The sequence below is a fragment of the Paroedura picta genome, chromosome 4, assembly GCF_049243985.1.
Source record: "Paroedura picta isolate Pp20150507F chromosome 4, Ppicta_v3.0, whole genome shotgun sequence".
NCBI lineage: Eukaryota > Metazoa > Chordata > Lepidosauria > Squamata > Gekkonidae > Paroedura > Paroedura picta.
The window spans coordinates 67,125,602-67,148,350 of NC_135372.1; the positions used below are offsets into that span (position 1 = coordinate 67,125,602).

At 41.3% G+C, this 22,749-nt stretch overlaps 1 protein-coding gene across 4 annotated transcripts in view; it reads left to right on the forward strand.

The window, feature by feature from the left end:
* Positions 1-20,159: 20,159 nt before the first annotated feature.
* The window catches only part of ADGRL4 (adhesion G protein-coupled receptor L4), a 119,047-nt gene continuing 116,457 nt past the window's right edge, over positions 20,160-22,749 (forward strand). For all 4 annotated transcript variants that reach the window (XM_077333228.1, XM_077333232.1, XM_077333229.1 and 1 more), the window contains exons 1-2: positions 20,160-20,702; positions 22,230-22,394. In XM_077333228.1, the coding sequence (XP_077189343.1) occupies positions 20,603-20,702; positions 22,230-22,394 (265 nt within the window). In that variant the 5' untranslated portion in view covers positions 20,160-20,602. The remainder of the gene's footprint in view (positions 20,703-22,229; positions 22,395-22,749) is intronic.

The window sequence follows — 22,749 nt, forward strand, 5'->3', positions numbered from 1 at the left end:
GGAGGAGGGGCGCTCCTCGGCGGCTTCTGTTGCGGCTCGTAGGGGCTTTTTGGCTGTTTTTTTTTTCTCTCCGTGGCTACTCAGAGGTTTATTTTCTTCTTCAGCCAGGAGGGCAGGGAGGCCCCGGAAGGTGAGCTGTGCACACGGGTCGGAGGAGGGGCGCTCCTCGGCGGCTTCTGTCGCAGCTCGTAGGGGCTTTTTGGCTGGTTTTCTTTTTTCTTTCAGTTGCTCTTCGTAGGTTTGTGTTGTAGGGAGCCCCCGGCAGCCGCGCTGTGCGCGGCTGCCGTGGGCTCCCTTGCGGGCGGCAACAAGAAAGCAACTGCGAGCCGCGCTGCGCGCGGCTCGCAGTTGCTCGGGGCTGGGAATCGGAGGGAGCAATCGGCAGGCGCGCAGCGCCTGCCGATTGCTCCCTCCGATTGTCTGTCCAGAGGAAGGGTCCAATCCGGACCCTTCCTCATCACGGACACATCCCGCCTCAGAACGCCTTACCGTTTTATTTAGTCCGTGGCGCCCGTGGCGCCACGGGCGGTGTTAAGATGATTCTATGATTCATAAATAAATATGCATGAAATCCCACAATCAAACATAAAAGGCCAATGTAAATCACTTCTGTCCTGGATGGTACTTTACACATCTGAATCCACTAAGATAGTCACTGTAAGGTACAATGTAATTACACTCATAATATTATCTTTTTATTTTTTATTATCCTTTATTTTTGTTTGATGCATACTACAACCATAGCTAATCAAATGTTGATTTGTATACATGGCATTGTCTTATATTTCAAACCATAACAACACAGATTTATCTATACAAGATACAGTTTTGTATTCAGATTTTTTAGGAGATGATGAAATTGAAATGATGAAGAGCTTTGAAGATAGATCTAAGAATAATCAAGTATGCATTTAAAGGCATCATTGATTTTATTGGCAGTCAATGCTTAACAGCAGTTAGCCACAATTTACATCCATATCTCAAAAATTTCACTTTACAATTAATCAAATATTAAAGGTATACATCTTTATTTTATAGTTACTTCTTTCTCTGATTATTTTGGGCTCAAGGCTGAATTGTCTGAACCACTTTTATGCATACTGGCCTAAAATATCTCTGTAGTTCCAACTATTTCCTATTTTTGGTTCCCTGATGTTACAATTTTTTTTACCATATGGGCCATCATTCATATGTAAAATTAAATCCTGAATATTTATGCTGCATCTGCAAGAAAACCAAACTGTCAGCCATTGATGTATCTATTAATAAAGCTGTGGTACAGCGACATACTTTGTACATCAGCCACTTCCTTAGAAACTAATAAGCTTTGTCCGTTAAACCTCAAAGCTTCATTCATAGGCCAACATTTGTGCAAAGACTAAACAGCCTTCCAGAATAGATTTCCAGTCACACTTTCAGGGAAGCCTGATTAGTAATGTATTCTTTCCCCCCTGAGTATCTCACTTCCTTCTTTGGACTGCTTTAATGTGTCAGTGTGAGCATCATTACTTTTGGAACTGCAGCTGGTATTTTACAGGAGTCTTTTGAAACTTTAAGGACTTCTGTCATCGGGGGCATTTTGTCAACCAAAAATTTTAAAGAAACGTGGAGGATATTTTTCAGATCATCACACAGCATGATTCTCCCCCCCCCCCACCCCACACACACACACCACCCTAGCAGAATGTGTAGAGCCAGTTTGTGGAGTCATCAGAAACTAAGAATCGTAATTTACTTCAGATTCAAATTACCTATTTCTGTTGTAATGTCTGAAAGAGAACTTATAAGTCTTACCTACAGATACCAAATGACATCTGAATCACTGGAGAAAAAAAGATTAATCTCTGAGAAAGCAATAATTCCAAGGATATGTTTTGCACGTTTTCACTCCTAAGACCAGATCCTGGCTCATAAAGAAGGCTGATAGTTCAATAGCGCTTATTTTAAAGTGTATATAGGTTTGCAGCCTTAACATTTTATGACATTTCAGCCAAATCTGAAACATGGTTTCTTAGAAGTATGCTTCACTGATTTATTTCTTCATAAGCATGCTTAGGGTTTGAGTCTCAAAGGTTAAAAGTTCTTTACAATCTTCACATCAATCTTGAAAAGTAGGTTATTACTGTGACCAATTTCCACATGATGAAGTTAGGCTGACAGATCAGTGAGTTTCATCTAAGTTGCAAAGGACTAATGCTCTGTTTACTTTTTACCCTGGTTGCAGCCTGTATAAACACAGTCCTTTAGTTATGAGGGACATATGGAAGCAGTGTGTCCTACATATATGTTCCTCTTGGAATTCCCAGTATTCTTTTTCTTTTTAAAGTAAGCCTTTACCCCTTTCCATTGTGAAAAGACAAACAAATGTGCTTACTCTTCTTTCAGATTAAATTTGCTATGCTGCTTTTTTCAAAGAAAACTTTGGCCCTCGACCCATACCAGTCTGGTTTCTGTCCTGGCCATGGGGTGGAGACCACGCTGGTCGCTCTGACGGATGATATCCAATGCCAGCTGGATTGAGGCGGGTCGACCATTCTCGTGTTATTAGATCTGTTGGCCACATTTGATGTGGTCAACCACGAGCTATTGGTTCACCGCCATGCCGGGACCGGAATTAGGGGGACTACTCTGCAATGGCTGGCCTCCTTCCTCCGGAACTGAACACAGAGGGTGGCAGTGGGGGATGAACTATCGGATCCCTGTGAGTTCCCCTGTGGGGTTCCGCAGGGGGCGGAACTCTCCCCATGTTGTTCAACATCTACATGCGCCCTCTGGCCCAGTTGGTTCGGGGTTATGGGCTAGGGTGCCACCAATATGCGGATGACACCCAGCTCTATCTCCAAATGGAGGACCAGCCGGACTCCCCCCCCAGATACATTCGCCAGTTGTTTGGAAGCAGTGGCTGGATGGCTCAGGCAGAGTCGCCTGAAACTCAACCCCTCCAAGACAGAGGTCCTGTGGCTGGGCAGAAGAGGGCAGGATCAGGAAGCACACCTCCCATGCCTGAATGGTGTACAATTAACATCTACACCAGTGTTCAGGAACTTGGGAGTGACTTTTGATGTCTCCCTGTCTATGGAGCCTCAAGTCACGAAAGTAGTCCAGATGGCTTTTTTTCATCTTTGCCAGGCCCGGCTACTAGCGCCCTACCTGTCCTCGGAACACCTAGCCACTGTGATCCATGCAACGGTCACTTCCAGACTAGACTACTGTAACTCGCTCTATGCAGGCCTACCCTTGACTCTGATCCAGAAGTTACAGCTGGTACAAAATGTGGCAGCTAGGGTCCTCACTAGGACACCTTGGAGGGCCCATATTCAGCCGGTATTCTGTCATCTTCATTGGTTACCAGTCTGTTTCCGGGTCAAGTTTAAGGTGTTGGTATTAACCTTTAAGGCCATACGTGGTCCTACTTACCTGCGGGACCGTTTGGTTGCTTATGCCCCCTGCAGGGCTCTCCGCTCTGCGGGTATGAATCTACTGACTGTCCCGGAGCCCCGGGACGTTCGCCTGGCCTCGACCAGGGCCAGGGCCTTTTCGGTCCGGGCCCAAACCTGGTGGAATGAGCTCCTGGTGGAGCTAAGGGCCCTGTCGGAACTACCATCTTTTATATTTTATTGTGAACCGCCGTGAGACCTTTTGGCGAATGGCAGTATATAAATCCAATTATAAATAAAATAAATAAATATATTTCTCTATTATTGCGTGTCCCCAATTAGAAGTGAGAACACTGGGCAAATAACCTGCAGTGCACTTGATAATATTGGGGGGGGGGGGTTCTTTCTTGGGTTTTGGTGAGAAATCTATTTCACAACAGATGTGAATGCAAATAAACATGGGGAAATGCAAATAAAAATAAATACCCCATATCACTTAGTCTGGTATTTTTTTTCTAATTATTACTTGCAAGCTACCTTGCAGAAGTGTATCTGTGTGAAATAATGAATACCTCTGCACATGTTCAGAATGCCTTTCATTTATTTACAATAAATCCACTCTCAAACTCATGCCCCATTTCCCCCCAAATGTGGGACTAACAGTTAAGTATGGCAGAAATATACCAAGTAAACATATTTCAGCTCCAGAACATCTCTCTACAGAAACAAGACATGATTTTCTGCATAAGGCCAAGGGATTGAAGGGGCATTATACTACAGGCAGACTGGTCCTAGAAAGGGTCCTGATTCCTAGCGCGCCTACAGCTCCATCCCACGCCCTAATGGAGGGGGGAAAGAAACAATGTCTTTTCCACCATTAGATGCAGGGCTGGCATAGTGCAGTCGGTGTGCTTATGGCAGTGATGTCCACTTTGCATGGGACTGGGATAGCCAGATTACTGATTATACTTGGAAGGGACCATACCAACCATCTAGTCCAACTCCCTGCTAAATTCAGGATCAGCCTGAAACATCCATGATAAGTATCTGTCCAGCTGCTGCTTAAAGCCCACCTGTGAGAAGGAGCTCACCCCCTCCTTAGGCAGTAGATTTGACTGCTGAGCTACTCTGACTGTTCAACATTTTTCCTGCTATCTAGCTGGTACCATCCTATATGAAGTTTAAAGCTATTACTGCAGATTTTATTCTCTGCTTCCAACAGGAACCATTCCTTCTTCTCCTTCAAGTGAAAACCTTTAAATACTTAGAGTGTAATCATGTCCCCTCACAACCTCCTATTTTCCAAGCTGAATATTCCCAAGTGTTTCAGCCTTTCCTCATAGGGTTTGGCCCCAGATCATCCTTGTCAATGCATCCTGTCAGTTTTGTCCACATCCTTTTAAAATGAGAACTGCACAAAGTATTCTGGATGCAGTGTGACCAATGTGGTATACAGCAGGACTATGACAACTTGTAATTTTCATGTGATGCCTCTGTTGATACAGCCCAAGACTGCATTCATCTTCTTTACCACCACAATTTACTAATGTTGATTTTGATTGATAAAATGACAGCTCCATTCAAATTCAGAAGAAGAAGAGTTGGTTCTTATATGGCACTTTTCTCTACCCGAAGGAGGCTCAAAGTGGCTTACAGTCGCCTTCTCTTTCCTCTCCCCACAACAGACACCCTGTGAGGCGGGTGAGCCTGAGAGAGCCCTGATATCACTGCTCGGGCAGAACAATTTTATCAATGCCATGGCGAGCCCAAGGTCACCCAGCTGGCTGCATGTGGGGGAGTGCAGAACAGAACCCAGAATGCCAGATTAGAAGTCCACACTCCTAACCAGTACACCAAACCTGCTCACCTTCTTTGGTCTTATTCTTGTAGGTTTCAAGGGCAAAGCTACCTTTTTTGCCCCTAAAATTAATTCATTTTACAAGGCCATTTTAGTGCAGGATTCATGTGGCCATTTCAGTGCTTAACTGGGTTAGTGTTGACAACCTCATATGTAGCCTGGATTTCTTCCAAAATTATACCTGATTTCCAGACTGCAGAGGTCAGTTTCCCTAGAAGAAATGGGAGTATCAAAGGAGTGAGTAGAATCAAGCCATTTTATTTTGTGGAGTTTGCTTTTTTCTAGGATTTTTAAAGTTATTTTCCATTACTTTAGCATTACATACATGGCAAAGAGTAATATTCTGTTTGGATAATAATTTTTTTCACAATGAATTGTTTGGCCTGCACATACCCAAATAAAAAAAAATATGTTCAGCATTTGAGCTGTGGACAGTTAGTGGGGACAAGACAGCAGTGATCAGTTTCCCTGGAGCAAATGGCAGTTTTGGAGGGTGAACTCTTTGGCAATGTGTTCCTGCTGAGTTCCCCCTAGTCTCCTAACTCTACCATCCTTGGGCACCTTTCTCTAAATCACCAAGCATCTCTCATGCCAGAGTTGGCAATAGGGTTGCCAGATAGCTAAAGACCTCTTGACTATAGCTAAAGACCTCTTGACAGCAATACTTTGGCAACGGGAGACATTTTTAAAAAATCTCATCTGAAACAAACTTGTCAATTCAGGGACAAGCCAAGGAGTAACTACATTACCCTTTAAGAATCATTGGAAATTCTATGGTTTTGCCATAGAGCTTCCAATGTTTCATAGAGCAATGTGATATCACTTCTATTTTCCCTGGAATCACACTTGATGGTAGCTCTTCCTGTGACCCCCCCTCATATCTTGCCAGATGCCAGCTATCAGCTGGTAACCTTAATCGCCAGTCCAACATATAATCCATACCAAGACTGAATGGTGGCTAGCTCATTGATTTCATTTAATACAGTCACATGCTCTTAGCTTTGCCTACCTCACAGGGTTCTTCTGAGGATAAAATGAAGGGGAGATTAACAGCATAGGCTGCTTTGAGTTTCTATTGAAGGGAAAGGTGAGGTATAAATGAAGTAAGTAAATATATAAATCTACCTTTCATTAGAGTCAATAGGAACATTTCCTTTGATATTCAGAAAGCTGTATAATGTCCATTAACTGTCCCAGCCCCACTGGTGAGGGAATATCCCCTTAGAATGACATTTAATGCTGAAGTTTCTAATATGCTGATTTGCCCTGCTCTCTCTTGATAACATGAGGCATTTAGAGAAGACCATGAAATCACAATTTAAATATCCTGATAATAATGCATTAGTTGCATGCCATTTTTAGCTCCTATTTCAATTTTTGTAACAGGACTAAGGCTACAGATTGAATAAAAGTATATCGGGCTTTATGTTCAATGATAAGTCATTGTTCGGAGAAAGCATTTTGTGATAGTGCAGACACAAGATTAATCCACTCTGATGACAGCCTTACAAGTCTATCAGAAACAGAAAAAGGTGTGAGTTTTATCCATCCTATTGACAAGGACAGTGAAGGGAATGGGAAATGGAACAAAATTAGTCTATTTGTATGACAACCTAAGACTGTAATCATATGGTTCCATTCAAATCCTATAGTAATGGGCCATAAGAAAGCAGCATAAACAAGACACATCATTTAAAACTCTGTTGTACCCATCAACCTTTCCAGTCTGTATGCCGAAAGTGAATGTGCCAGTGATTGAAAATTAATTGCAATGTTTCCGAATACATGGTAAACACAAATGAATATGCCACACAACAAAGTTCTCACCAGTTTTCTTGTCACAAATTTAAATAAAGCCTGATTCTTGTTTGCTTAGAAAGAAAAAAAAAGATGGCACCTTGTTTTCAACTAAGATCAATCCACTTGGCTGCAAAAGAAGTTTGTCTCTAGGTTCACCATTTAGCCTCCAGTCATCAATAACATCAATATGATTACTTGCTAAGGAGGAGCCTGAGATACAGAGAATAGCAAAGAAAAATATTGGGGCTGCAAACAGCACCATTCCACTTTAACTTCAGAGAACTACCAATTCAGAGCCAGGAATTTGAAAAAGAGCCTTCAAGGAAATAATCCAATTCCATTAGGAAATAGGCCTGAGATTTTCATGCTAAAATCTAAAGCACCACAGCAATTAATTTAAATGATGTCAAATGTTTTTAAGCAATCAAGAGAATATTAATAATCACATTCACACAGCTCACCTTGCAAGGCAGGACCCAGGACTCTTTGGCTGGTATAACGACCTCACGACAGGTTGGAACCAGATTAACATGTATTTTTTCTGCCAATGTCTTCTTCTGAGAATCCACTGTCCCCCAAGGGTAGTATTTCAGGGAGTTCAAAGGGCTACAGCAGGAAGGAGAGAGACAGCAATATTCTAGAAGAAGAAGAAGAAGAAGAAGAAGAAGAAGAAGAAGAAGAAGAAGAAGAAGAAGAAGAAGAAGAAGAAGAAGAAGAAGAGTTGGTTCTTATATGCTGCTTTTCCCTACCCGAAGGAGGCTCAAAGTGGCTTACGGTCGCCTTCCCATTCCTCTCCCCACAACAGACACCCTGTGGGGTGGGTGAGGCTGAAAGAGCGCTGATATCACTGCCCGGTCTGAACAGTTTTATCAGTGCTGTGGCGAGCCCAAGGTCACCCAGCTGGCTGCATGTGGGGGAGTGCAGAATCGAACCTGGCATGCCAGATTAGAAGTCCGCACTCCTAACCACTACACCATTCTATTCTTCTAATGGAAGTGCCTTTCATTAGCAACAGATTTCAGCTAGATGACCTATGGCTTAATGGTAGAGTCTCTGGTATCTCAGTTAAAGGATCTGGCAGCAGGTGATGTAAGAGCTGCTGTCAGTTTGAGTAGACAATACTGACTGATGGACCAAGGTGCTGATTCAGGATAAACCAGCTTCTTATGTTCAAGATACAGCCCATTCAGATCCACATTAGGTTTATATGATGATTCAATAAAATCACATAAAATCCAGTTAAAACTAATAAGGAAAGTGGAGAAGTGATAATTAAAGGCATAACTGCTACACTGGGAATTACAGGAGAAGAGAAGGGGGGAGGAAATGTGTTACCAGATCCATGTGGATGGATCTGAAATTTGTTACCAGAAACACACTTACACACGTGTCCTGTGACACGTGCATATTCAGCAACGGGGGAAAAGGTTGGTAACATAGCAAAAATAGATCATTTGCCAATGGTATACGAGGTGATTACACCCTTAAGAACAGAAGGTAGACAAAGGTATATAGTAAAGATAATAACAATCTTTATTGGAAGGAAAATAATAAAATAGGCCAAAATATATCTGGCACACTAGCAAGCAGTTGTATAGGGAAAAGCAATTTCCCTATATAAATTGCAAGCAATTTCAGTATAATTACCAGTCTTGAGCAGTAGAGAGGCAGAGAGCTGCATCATGAACCAGCGTGAAGGGTGTTTCCAATGGGTCCTGAATCAGAAAGCATGAGCTAGCTTTGTGAAGCCACTGTTTATATATGTTTTTTGGGAGAGGGCTACATGATGTGGCCCAGGTGAGAATGTGATAGACTTTTCAGTGGAGTAGGATGTTGAGCTATGCCCTGGCGAGGTCTGAAGATGGGCATTGAGGGGCTCAGACAAAGCATTAATGGGTCTAAGAAAGGGAGCCATCATGTCACAATAAGTCTAGCTGCTGAGGTTGGAGGAGAGATTTCCCCTGGCAGAGGGGACAAGCATGGTCATTGTGAAAAACAAAGAGGTTTGCCTGGGCAAACAGATTTTAGCCTGGCCACTGAATCAGCAATACAAAGGTGTGGGAAAGAAGGAGGAAAGCAATATAGGTGTCAGGCAGAGGCTGCCATTCTGAACCTGTGGCTAAGAACAAGCTCTTAAGATGGAGTCTGACCTTGTTTGGCAGACTTTAATGGTGTCTGGCTTTGGCCCAAGCCTAGACTATTGAGGGGTGCCACTGGTTGTGGAAGACAGTATGTCAGTCTGAGTAGGAGGGGTCCTGCCATACTTAACAAATGAAGAAAGAATACAAGCATGTGGCCTCAAAACCTTCTCACCATGGAAGGGGGAAAAAACACAAAAGGAACTTCATGGACAGGCAATTGCAAGGAAAATATTAAATTATACTTTGCTGCCTGTTTTGTCCCAATGCTATAATTATCCTATTATAATGGGAAAAAACTGAGTGGTAACACAATCAACATTATGCTTAAAAATGTTTGATTGCTGAGGAGACAACTAGGGGAGAGATAGGAAGGTAGTAGGCTGGGTGGACATATGACCCTGATGACACAACATGACAGCCCAGAGAAAAACCAAATTTGAATACTGGAGTTCCTTACTGGAAAACTGTGAGTTAAGGTCCAAGGAGGGAAGAATTGCAGTAAAGTAGGATTCAGAAACCATGGGGTACAGGGACACAATTTATTTATGTATGTATGTATGTATGTATTTATTTATTTATTTATTTCAATTAAATATATAATCTACCTTCCTCTTGGACTCAAGGAGGATGTACTGCTAGGGAGGCAAAATTTTGTGTGAAAAGTTTTGCATTGTTCAGTTCTTTAAGAACACCAATGTGGAGGTTTGCTCTTGTGGAAAAACTCTCTCTCTCTCTCTCTCTCTCTCTCTCATATTGGCCTAAGTACTAAATACATATACACATAGTCAGGATCCAAGGGGTGGAAAAGGCATGTGTAAAGGCTATGCATATGTATCCCGCTGGCTACCTGGAAGACAATAACCATCCTAAAACCAAACATACAACATGCCAAGATCAGTGTAAATAGGGGGCTTCCAGGGTGCATTGACAATATAGATGCTCCTTTAAAAACATATTCCATCTGCTTCACATTATATATGCAAATACTACTGCTTGGCCTAGATGTATTTGATGCTAATGAAGATGCACATGGTAGGACCACTGCAAGGACAAAAAAGTGAAATTATAACAGATGATGATGAAGAGAGGGCTGAACTGCTTAATTCCAATTTCTCCTCAGTCTTCTCTTGTGAGGGAAATAGTGATCAATGTGAAAAAAACAACACAACAGGGTAGATGGGAACGGTGGCCTAGGATCACTGTTGGGGCAATCCACAAACACCTAGTTTCTTGAAATGAAACAAAGTCTTCTGGGACAGATGAATAGCATCCAAGAATACTAAAAGAACTTGCAGATGTATTTTCTGAACCTCTGTCCATTATTTTTGACAGGTGAGGTGCCAGGTCATTGGAGGCGGGCAAATGTCCCCATCTTCAAGAAAAGGAAAAAAGAGGATCCGAGTAACTATTGACCTGTCAGCTTGATATCTGTAGGTGGGAAAATTTTGGAACAAATTATCAAACAGTCAGTGCTTGAGCAGCTGGAACAGAGAGCTGTGATTTCTAAGACTCAGCATGGGTTTCACAAGAACAAATATTGTCAGACTAACCTTATCTCTTTTTTTCTGGATCAAGTGAATACTGTGGACATAGTTTATCCGGATTTCAGTAAAGCGTTTGACAAGGTTCCACATTATATTCTTGTTGACAAGTTGGTAAAATGTGGTATGGGTCCTACTTCAGATCCGGGGGTCTGAAGTATACATCACCTCCCTCCATTCTCTATCACCTTGGTAGGTGGGAGTAGACTGTGATTGGCTGCCGTCATGTTATGTTATGATTTTAATGTCTTTTAATGGGGTTTTAATTGGGGTTTTTAAGACAACTGTTACCTGCCAGGAGCCTGACCAGGGAGTGGCGAGAAATAAATGTAATAATAATGATGATGATGATGATGATTCTGTCAGGTGGATCAATAAATTGGTAATGGTTCAGCATTTAAAAACCAAATACACCAATATAGGATGGGGGAGACTTGTCTTGGCAGTAGCATGTGCAAAAAAGATCTAGGAGTCTTAGTAGACCACACATTGAACATGAGTCAACAGTGTGACTCAGTGGCTAAACAGGCAAATAGGATTTTGGGCTGTATCAAACAAAATATCGTCTCCAGATCACGGGAGATGATGGTACCACTTTCCTCTGCTCTGGTTCGGCCTCACTTGGAGTACTGTGTTCAGTTTTGGGAACCCCAGTTGAAGAGGGATGTAGACAAACTGGAGCATGTCCAGAGGAGGGCAACAAAGATGGTGAGGGGGATGGAGACCAAGATATATGAAGAAAGGTTGGGGGAGCTTGGTTTGTTTAGCCTGGAGAGGAAATGACTGAGAGGGGATTTGATAACCATCTTCAAGTACTTAAAAGGGTGCCATATAGTGGATGGAACAGAGTTGTTCTCTCTTGCCCCGGAGGGATGGACCAGAACCAATGGAATGAAATTAATTCAAAAGAAATTCCATCTAAACATCAGGAAGAAGTTCCTGACAGTTAGAGCGGTTTCTCAGTGGAATAAGCTACCTCGGGAGGTGATGGGTTCTCTGTCTTTGGAAATGTTTAAACAGAGGCTGGATAGCCATTTGACAGAGAGGCTGATTCTGTGAAGGCTTAAGGGAGTGGCAGGTTACAGTGGATGAGCGATAGGGTTGTGAGTGTCCTGCATAATGCAGGGGGTTGGACTAGATGACCCATGAGGTCCCTTGCAACTCTATTATTCTATAATTCTATGTCTCCAGCCTGTTGTTTGGATCTCACAGGTATTTTTTTACCCAAATTTGTCTCTTCTTTGAAATGAACTCATGATCCTTTGCTCACACCAAATTCTCAACACCATTTGTTCATCAATAAGCCACCATTTTATGTTACACCTATTTTATATGTATATATAAATAACATCCCATGATACATCAAAGTAACATATACATTGTGTAAAAAAATTGTAGAATATGTATGACAAATTAACCTACAAATCCAGCAGTAAAAGACAAAGAAATGAAACTTCTGGCAAAAATATAAATATAAAGAGAAACAAAACATAAAACATTTGTGCATCACCAAAACTAATACAGAAGGACTCCCATGTGTGGTAGAGAGACCTCATCCTACGGCTTGAGCCAAATATTATTTCCAAACAGGAAATTGGATCTCAGTACAACTAACTAATAGGGAGCCTCTCGTGGCGCAGGGTGGTAAGGCAGCCAACATGCTGTCTGAAGCTCTGACCATGAGGCTGGGAGTTCAATCCCAGCAGCCGGCTCAAGGTTGACTCAGCCTTCTATCCTTCTGAGGTCGGTAAAATGAGTACCCAGCTTGCTGGGAGGTAAAACGGTAATGACTGTGGAAGGGAATGGCAAACCACCTTGTATTGAGTCTGCCAACAAAATGCTAGAGGGTGTCACCCCAAGGGTCAGACATGACTCGGTGCTTGCACAGGGGATACCTTTACTTTTACAACTAACTAATACAATAAAACTTCTAGAGCAGAGATCAGGTATAGACAGAGATATATGTTTAGCAGATTCATTAGAACAAGCAGTACATTGTTTAATCCTATCTACTGTTAACAGATTATCCCTTAAGCAATATGGTTTTAAATTCTTCAGATATGTCTCTAGAGACAACAATATATTTTATCCATAAAGTTTAATAGCACATAGCACTTTCTGACGCATTGGTCTGTGTGACATTTTCTGTGCTCTGTTGCTAGGAACTATAGCAACTAAACTAAAAACCAAGACTTTTCATATCTAGACACTGTTTTAATTTAAAACAGATCTTATAGCTGGGCAGTGGCCTAGGACATTTTACAATTTTATCTACTGTGATTTCCAGAGTTTCTGGAAATTCTGGAAGGCATGACAATTCAAAAACTTGGGTAATCACTGCATTGTTTGAGAGGTCAGAGCTACACTCTTAATAGGGGCAAAGGTAAAGTTTACTGACACTCCTTCACCAGCAAGGGAGAAAAGAGAGGATAAATGATGCTTTTAAAAGGAAACAAAAAATATTTTTAAGAGAAGCATTTTATGTGGGTAAGTCGTAATAAACCACAAAGGATCTAAACGAGTACAATTACTGAGGCCTTTTGGATAGTTCACTGAAAACATCAGTTCAATATGCTGCTGAGGTCAGAAAGGCAAACAGAATGCGACAGACTATTAGGAAAGAAAAATTACAGAAGAGATCACCTCACAACAAATTCACAGTTGTGCAAAGCACAGCTTCAACACTTGGCTGTGGTTCTGGTTGCCTACACTTCCAAATGCTCAGATTACAAAGAAAAGGCAAGGGAAACAGCAGTAATAAAATCACTGAGAAGCATTTTTCAATGCATAGGTAGGGAAAGACACAATCCAAAGAAGTCAGCAGGCTTTGGATGGATCTGAAAAGCCTTCAGAATGTACAACAAGGATTTGGCTTGAAAGCTCATGCTGGAAGCTGTTTACACGTGGCAAGCTAAGGAGGAGGAGGAGGAGGTTAAGCATGATAACAAAAGAGATTTTTCTAAAATTATCTTAATTTCCTCCTAGATTTTAGTATTCTAAATGATCTGGACTTGTTTCCAAAACAGAATGGAACATTTCCCCATTGTTCTGGATTTATTTCCAAATTTTGAACAGTCTGTTGAACAAGGCAGCTTCAGTTTCTTCAGCTCCTATGGATTGGGGAGAGGCAGCACATAGTGCAATCAGGGGAAGAGTGGCAAACTGAAGGACAAACAGGCATTCGGATTTTGGCATTTCCAGTTAAAGCCAGCTGTTGGGAAAGACATTTCCCTGCTATTCACTCTGCTGTATTTACTTAATGAGACCTCCATATGTTTCAGTCTTTGTCAAGCCCATATTTGAATACTATGCATGTTGAAAAAGAGTCCAGACAAGAGTCATGCACAGCAGATCATGCTGTGGAACAATTTGCCCCATCCCATGAACTTCAACTGAGGTATGGAACACAATTGGTTCATGGCCAATCTGGTGAGCCAGCTGCACCCTCTCACCTACAGCATTTTGGTGTGGCTGATCCACCCATCCTTCCCATGGGTAACACAAGATTAGCTGGTCACTATAATAGAGCCGGACAGGAATTTGAAGGGAAGAGTGCCAGATTGGGTAAGTGTGAAGCCCCTGTTTTGCCTGCTCTGTCCTGTCCCTGTGGGCAGGGTGCTGTTAATTAAATCGGCTTATTTAAAGACTGGTTAGGAATAAGGGAGGTTACTCAGAACAGATAGAGTTAATTGGCAAGCACCTTGAGGCATCTGGTGTAGTGTTTCCAGAGTAGGCCATCAAATGGCTGGATGTGCTGTAAAGGAGTGCCCTTGGTAATGAGCAGCATCTTTTGAAACTGGTAGGAGCCTTGAAGCACATCAGGGGAAAAGGATAAAGCTTGACACTTCTTGGCACATATAGTTGTGCAGCTGGTAATAAGCAAGGCCAGCCTAAGCACCAGTGAAGTCTGCAGCCAGTGTGGTCTTCCCCAAAAGGCATACCAGGTGGATGTTTAACACCCCCAAACAATTATCCACTTACTGGAATAAGCAGTGACATAGATCAGTTATTGGATTAATGAAAATAATTATTTAAAGAAATTAAAAGTAGTTGAGCCCATGTTCTGTTTATTTGCGTTATCCTGGGGGCCAGTGTTGGGGTAAGACCAAACTGTTGCTGGTTGAGAAAGCAGGGAAAAATTAAGGGTCTGAATTTCTTTATTTCTTTTTCTGGGCAATGTTATCTGGTTCTATAAAGGTTTTAAGAGTACTCTATGCTCCAGACTTTGTTACTGGAAAAGCAAGTGGGTCCAGAAATTCTATCTGCCTTCTGTCATTTTATATGGTTCATAAAACTCTCTCCCTCTTAGACTCTTGGCATGATGATATATGCATCTGTACAGGTTTGCTTGGCTTAGTGCAATGTGCTCTACATGGGGTTGCTCTTGGAAACTGCAACTGGTGAAAAACATGGCTGCTAAGCTGTTGACAGGAGTCCTGAGCTACAAACATATTAAAACAATATATATATATTTTAAAAAATACTTGATTGTTTGCTTATATGTTTCCTAGCTCAATTCAATTCCAAGTGCTAATTCATGCATTTCCAGTCTGGGACCTTCAGCTTGAGGGACCGCTTCTCCCTATGCATTGCTGTCTGCCAATTTAGGGTTGGCAGATAAACTTTTGTTAGTGGTTCTATCATGTTACCAACCTTGGCTAACTTCAGTAAAGATTCAGTCCTTTATTACGATAACTCCTCTTCTATGAAGCACTCATTTGTCAAGGTCCTAGTTCCTTCTTTCTTTCTGAAATGTCTGCAAAGGATTTGATCCAATTGGAAAAGATGGGACATATATTTTTGAAATAAATAAAAATACAAATGTATTTTCTTCCTTATGTTTACATACCCCACGCTTACATAAAACATTACATTTCTCTTTCATAGAAGTATATTCATGAAAATATTAAGTAGAATATTGTTGCGATTTTGAAAATAGTTCATTATTAGTTGTCAGTGGCAATGGCATTGAACAAGCTCAGAAGGGTTTTGTTAAGTACTATTATTCCAGCTCATCTTTGCTTGAAAGCCCCACTGCGATGAGCCATCATCCCTTACAAATAAAGCTACAGTTCCAGTAAAAGTGGCAAAGATGTTTTTTTTATTGCAGCCCTGCATATAACACAGGAAGTTTAAATGTTTACTGCTATTTATGATCCTGCAATTCTGTTGGTGCTTGTCTTGTTCCCCCTAATGAGGTCACTTTGTTGTGAGAGAGGAGAACATACAAATAACAATGTATCATACATCTCAAATTACATCTGGTATCAAATTCATCAAACTGCTGCTCAGGGATGGAATACTAGGAATCACAGAAGCCGGGACAGATCTCTTTGCACTATTTCTTGAACAAGAAAATTATACAAATTATACCAAAGACTGCATTGAGAAGCAGGAAGTTCGGCAAAGGAGACAGCCCACATTCTGACAGTAGGAATTTACTATCTTGGAACAGCACCAGTGCCTCTCATCAGTCCAAGGCTACTTCAGTATCAAATGCAATCTCCAATGGTAGTAGTGCTCAAAAAGCTACTTTCATCATGAGATGGAAGCCTTGTGGCTACCAAAAGTTCCTTTCTTTTGAAACAAATGGAAATGAAATAAATGAAAAAAATGGAATTATATGACTGCAATAACATATACAATGGAAAATGTTTCTGGGAGTTGTAAACAAAACACAATTACAAAACTCTACAGTTTATTTTGTTTAGAGAAACCAAAAACCACTGAAATATAATGAGGATCATCTGTGCAAGTTCAGTCCAGGCATCCTGACAATGTGGATTTTAACTACTGTTGAGTGCTGACATGAATGCAGCAATGATGGATGTTTTTTTTGGGGGGGGGGTCTTTTTACAGAACTCAGCTGCAGTATTGTCCCTCTGACCATTTCCTAATATTTTATTTGTTTTAATTTTATTTGGTAAAACTTGTCAATTACCATCCTTTAAAAAAATTCCTCTTATATTTTATATACTCAAGTCCAAAGTTTTTGAAATTTTAACTATATCTGGGATTTTTTTTTCCATCAGTGGCTCCTGAGATTTCCCTGCAATAAGAAAGCCTTGGCAATAAGAAAGCCACAGCAGATTTTGAAAGCATTTTCTCACATGGTTTACAGTTCCTTCTCATGTGTCACTCCACTCTTTATCCCTATATACTGGTAGATATTATCACTAAATCCAGGTGGTTTTATCTCCCAAATGTCTCTAAAATCTTCCATTTCCTCTTCATTCTCACCACAAAAATATAAAACTTGTCAAGTCCATCATCCTCTTCATCCTTGATTACTGCAACCTCATTTTCTTCAGGCTTCAGTTGATACCCTCAACATTCAGTTTTGCCACTAATCTGTTGTGAAAATAATCCTCCATTAAGATAAGGCTCTGACATTCCTAAATTGTCATCTTTACTGGCTCTCCGTGGCCCGCTACATCTGATGTAAGCTTCTCATATTATCCTTAATGGTTTTATGAGCTGACCCCTTTCCTGCTCCTCTGGGCTTTTCACCTTTCATTCCTACCTTCTCAGCTCATCTAAGCTCCTCATCAAGATCTCTTCTCCTTTTCACCTATGAGCTTCTTATGTGGTTCCTCATTTTTGTCACTACTCAAGAAAGTAATGTGGAAATACTGCTAAAAATACACAAAGAACTGCATGAGCAAAATCAACCAATTTAGCAAATTATTAATTCACAAGAAATTGCTGAGGGTTCTATCATGCCATATCTTCTCAATCTGTAGAAGAAGGAGGCAAGGAAATACATTTTAAAAACTGATTATTCAAACACATGTTCCTGTCCAATCTTGAAGGCTCATTGTTAGTAAAACAGATTATAAACTAAGTGTGTTGGCAGGTAAAAGGCCATTGGGGCAGTAAGAAATACGCGACTCGATCCATTGGCGTATAACAGGCCACAGCGTTTATTCAACAATTCCCCCCCCCAAAAGGGGTTGGCGCAGCATAGGGGATGAGCCCGGCCTGGCAGTGGCTACACTGCAACCCATGGTCCGCGCGCATCAGGGTCCGTCACCTATTTCCCCGCTGGGACTACGTGACCCTTCTGCTGGACTGCTACACCGGGAGATGGCCCTGATGGGGGGCCCAAAGGGCGCGGACCTCCTTGGGTGACCCCCAGGACCACCTGGTCATTCCGCAAGCTACGGAAAGCCTACCCCGCTGGGCAGGCCCCAGCTTGCTACTGACCGCCCCTTTACTGAGGCCCCGAACCCTTCGGGGAGGCCGATCGCACACCGGCTCCCCTTAACAGGCTCATTCCCGTATGCCTTCCCGCTGTGACGAAATTAACAACATAAACCAAAACCTAAATACAGGGAGGGTGGGAGGGTCGCTTGCCTGCCCGGGACGCGAGTGGCGGGAAGCCGGGCAGCACGCAAGCCCAGTTCTTCCGGCCCCGCCCCTCGCGCCGCCCACGCCGCACGAGCAGCTGGCGCTCCCGGCGCGCAGCCGAGCCGGGGGCCGCCGGGACGAGCCGCTCTTCCCCTGCCCGCCCTTCCCCCGCCAACGGGCGGCTCGGGTGAGTCCCGCCGCCAATTATTAAAAAATCATGACAGACTGGCGACCTTGCCAAGCTGCATAGAGATAAAATGTTGAGCATTTATCAGTGGTCCCACAAGCCAGATTCAAAATCCCAAGTAGATTCCACAATGGTTCTTTCCCATTTTGGCTGTGGTCCATATTTGGTAAACACAGTTCTAAAACAAGTAAAGGCTGCAGTGCTGGTGAACTTCATGTTAAAACAGACATCTATGCTTAAGTATGTACAGTACTTTGTGATGAGTTGTTTGCCTGTTAAACAGGGCATACAAATAGAGAGGTTTTCTTTTGATTTTGAAAATGTAATCCATTTTCACTTAAGATTTGTTTTCATTTGTTTTGTGCTTTTTTGTCCCTTCTGGATCATCTCCTAGACTTCTACCCTCCTCCAGCTAGGCAGACACCTACACAACAGAATCCGTTCTAGTTAAGCTTTGTGAATGAGCGGTGTACCACTCAGATCAATGTATCACACCCTACATTTTAGTCTTTCCAGACTGCCCAGTGCTTATCAGAAAAGTGGAATGGAGTCCACAAAGGCACAGAGAAAAAGGTCAACAAGGTCCTGATACATGAGCATCACTGCAACTACCAGCCAGTCATGTTTACCAATCAGTGGCAGCAGGCAATTCACAATATCTGTGTCATCAGCAACTAACTGTCCTGAATTATCTAGCAGGTGGGCTTGACAGTTTCACTATCTGTAGATGAATTGTGAGCAGTATTGGAATATCCATGTCCATGTAAACCGAAATTTGGAGAAACTATAGGCCTTAGCGTTACAGCCTGTTTCTGCTCTACCCCCAAATACTTGACTCCTTTTGCAGACCAAATTGTGTACTTTATTGCTATATGCTGACTCAATATGTATTAGACTCAGCACATGCACATTTATAGTGTCTAATTGGAGGTGTGATGTGGTTTATGCAGTAGCCATGTTCGCAAATCACCATTTGTTGCATGATAAAAACTGGAATCAGCTCAATATGGAAAGTGAAAGGCCTCTATAAATATCATCATTTTTGTTGATGGAAAAGGTGGGTTTTTTTTTTTTTTTGGCATACCAAAAAAGAAGGCAACAATTATGTTTGGCTAGTGGTTACATGTGTTGATTCAGTACTTACTGAAAAAGGAAGGAGACCCTGAATGTATGCTGACTTCCTTTAAAAAGTTACACAGGTTAAAAAAAATACTGTTAGACGTAACTGTACCTAGTATGCAAATGTAAGACAGTACCTCTCTTTTTTTAATTGCATATCTGTGAAAAAAACTAATCTTGACATTTGAATAAATACTGTATTTCTTCATAAATGGAAGTGTTTTCTATATAGTAAAAGAGTCAAGTTTGATGACTTAGCCAGATTGAGAGGTTAAATCAGCCCTAAATAGTTGTTTGGGCATTATTTTAATATGAGCACTGAAGCAACTAAGCTCCAATTAATCAAGACTTCAAGATTAATACAACACAGGGAGTGAGTTATGTTATACACACACTCACATATATAATACTCTTTCTGGTACCTATTTACATTCAATAATTAGGATAGGCTCATGGAAGACTTTCAGACCATAGCAGATAAAAGATTTAGTAGGATCATATTTGTGCAGGATTATTTTTCCATTCTATACTAGCAAAATCCCCTCATCCCATGATTTTTTACACTCTTTTCCTCCTCTAACCATGATAATGTCTTTCCTTGGGGCCCTTAACACATACTTCTCTGCTTAAGCCATACAAATACTGTCCCTGAAATTCCTTGCTGCACATTTAGCTTCCTGCCTTCTTCCTCCCTTGGCTTTGTATCTTTGTTTTCCACACAAAAGAAATCTCAGTGGATTTCCTGTACCTCCTTCTTACGTTATTGCCCTTAAAGAGGCAGAGTTCTCAGAGAACAGATTGACCATCCTGGAACACTGACAGAAGCAAATGGCTACTGCTGAAGGACTCTGACTTCTGAGACCATTTTCAGGCGAAGGGGGATGGGAGGCTTGTTGTTGCTTTGCCTCAACTCATTACCTCTTTCAGCTCCCAAGATTCTTCCAACCTGCATCTCCATCCAGTGTACTCTTCCAAACTGTTTCTTGATTTCTTTCTCCTTATTAATTCCTGCCTAGGTCCTTAACACCTCATCTGCTCAGCCTTTCTACTCATGTGTTTTCCCTTCAGCCCCTGTCTTCACCCACATTTCTTCATTCACTCTGCCAGCCTTTCTTTTCATCATTGGAACATACCTTGCCCTATCCTTCAACTATTTGAAGCAGTGTAACAAAGGGCAAATGCCCGTGTGACAGTAGCAACGTCACTGGGATTTCATTCTGTTTATAGGCATGTGCAAACATTTTACTCATATGTTCTTTGGCATTACAAAAGGATTTACCACTGAACACTTCCTAGAATCATCACCCATGAAACTAATCCTGTTTCTAGGTATGTATTTTGTTTCCAAATGAAGATAAAATGTAAAGTGTATTTAGGGAAGAAAACTAGTCTTCAGGGCTTGGAAAAGGAAGAGGCAGTTTGCAGGTTATGATAATTCAGACTTTTCAGAGGACATGCTATGGCATTTCTTAGAGCTGACACCCTCATTTCTTTTTAGCAGGGTGGGTGGGGAAAGAGACAAACCAATTGTTATTGCAGTGGAAGGCAAAAATCCACTGGTTTGAGTAAATTTGTTCATAAATCTTAGTGTATGGAATCATTTGCAAGGATAACTTGATGCTCAGATATTTCAGATGACAAAAGTGCCCAGAACACTTTCATAAGGTTAAAAAAAATATTTGTAGGAAATGAATGCATATTAATAATGAATAATGCAAAGAGGAACCACATATATCTAGATTATTTACTAAGTTGTTTAATGCTAACCTTTGCAAAAATTTTGGTCATTATTATTCATAGAAAAGGGTTTCCATTTCTCCTGAAGCAATTAATCTTAGAATTATAATGTCAGGGCCATAGCAGTAACATACCTGTTCATTAGAGCACCATGCAAGAAGCTTGCACTTGGTTCATCATGTGGCAAGATAGTTGCATAAATTGGTTCTCATTTTCTAAAATGGTTTTCCCGTTGAGATAATACAGATGATTATTATGAAAAAGAAATATGTAACATTTTGAAAGACAAAAGTTTGGGCCACAATCACTAGTGCTAAGGAGAGGGAGGTTAACAACTCATCTGTGATTTAGTATCCAATCCTCAAAGAAAGCCACTAATGTAATGCCTTAAGTGTTTACTTCTCTAGATCATGGCCATAGTTCTAAAAAATGGGAAACTGTTCAGAACGGCTATTGCAATTGCATGTAAATGTTATCTTCCATATGGCTGCATTGTTGTGCTAGTTTGCAGAAAACATGATTTGAAAATGCTTGTTAAGGGGAAACCGTGCTGATAATGTTTACTCACCCCTTCTGCTGTGTTATTTGGAAAGGATAAAGAGTGATTTGTCCGTTTTGCCTAACTGGGGTAAAAAACAAAAAATATGGTGATCTTTAAAGTTCTTTTTAAAACACTGTGAGACATTTTGGGTGTGTGCATCATTTTTGTGTGTTGAACATAGACTGAGGCTGATTTCTTAAGTCCAATTCCCACAGCTGTGTTCTTCAGACAACCAACTTATTGTGGTGCCCTGCCTTAGTGTCCATCTGGTAAACATCAAGCTTTTCTGTGACAGGACCAATAGTCTGGAATGGCTTATCAGAGTGGGTATGGAGGGCACTTAAATTTTCTGTATCAAGGAAGTTTTATTTCAGAGGGCATTTGGTGAAGGTTGGGCTGGAGCTGGCTTTTTGAAATACTTTTTTAGCATGTTGATGGACTGTGACATTGTTTCCATGTGTTTGCAATTCCTTTGGTTAGCCTTCTTGATTTTGATATAATACCATGAGATAGGGTGTGATATCAATATTTTAAATAAATAAATAAATGTGAAACTGATTTTTGTCCATTCTATTTAGCCTTTATGTCCACAATGCTGGACCATAGCTACACCTCCCAGAACTGCACCAACATGTGCCATGAACATGCCAAATGTGAAGTTCGCAATGGAGTCCAAGGCTGCTATTGTAGTCCAGGATTCACTGGCCCTGGAATAACTGGACCTGACAAACCTGGGTGTTATGGTAGGCCAACTCTATACGTTTTGTTCTAATTATTGTTAATAGGCATTAGCAGTTAAATGTTTCAATTGCATGCTGTAAGATAATGTCAAATAAAAGCGTGCAAAGGTTAAATGGTTAACCTTAATTTTTGAACTTCAATATGTTAACGTGAAGAACTACTTAGTTCCTTAAAATTAAGCAACTCATGGACAAAATCCAAAGATCATAAAAGCCCTTTTTAAAGTGCATACATTAGATCTGAAACACATTTGGACTCCCTTCACAAACTTCTCTTTACACAGAATTTTGTACTATTGTGACTGTATAACTTTTCTCTCATTTTGAGTCTATGGAGTAGCTATGCAGTGTTTCCCTA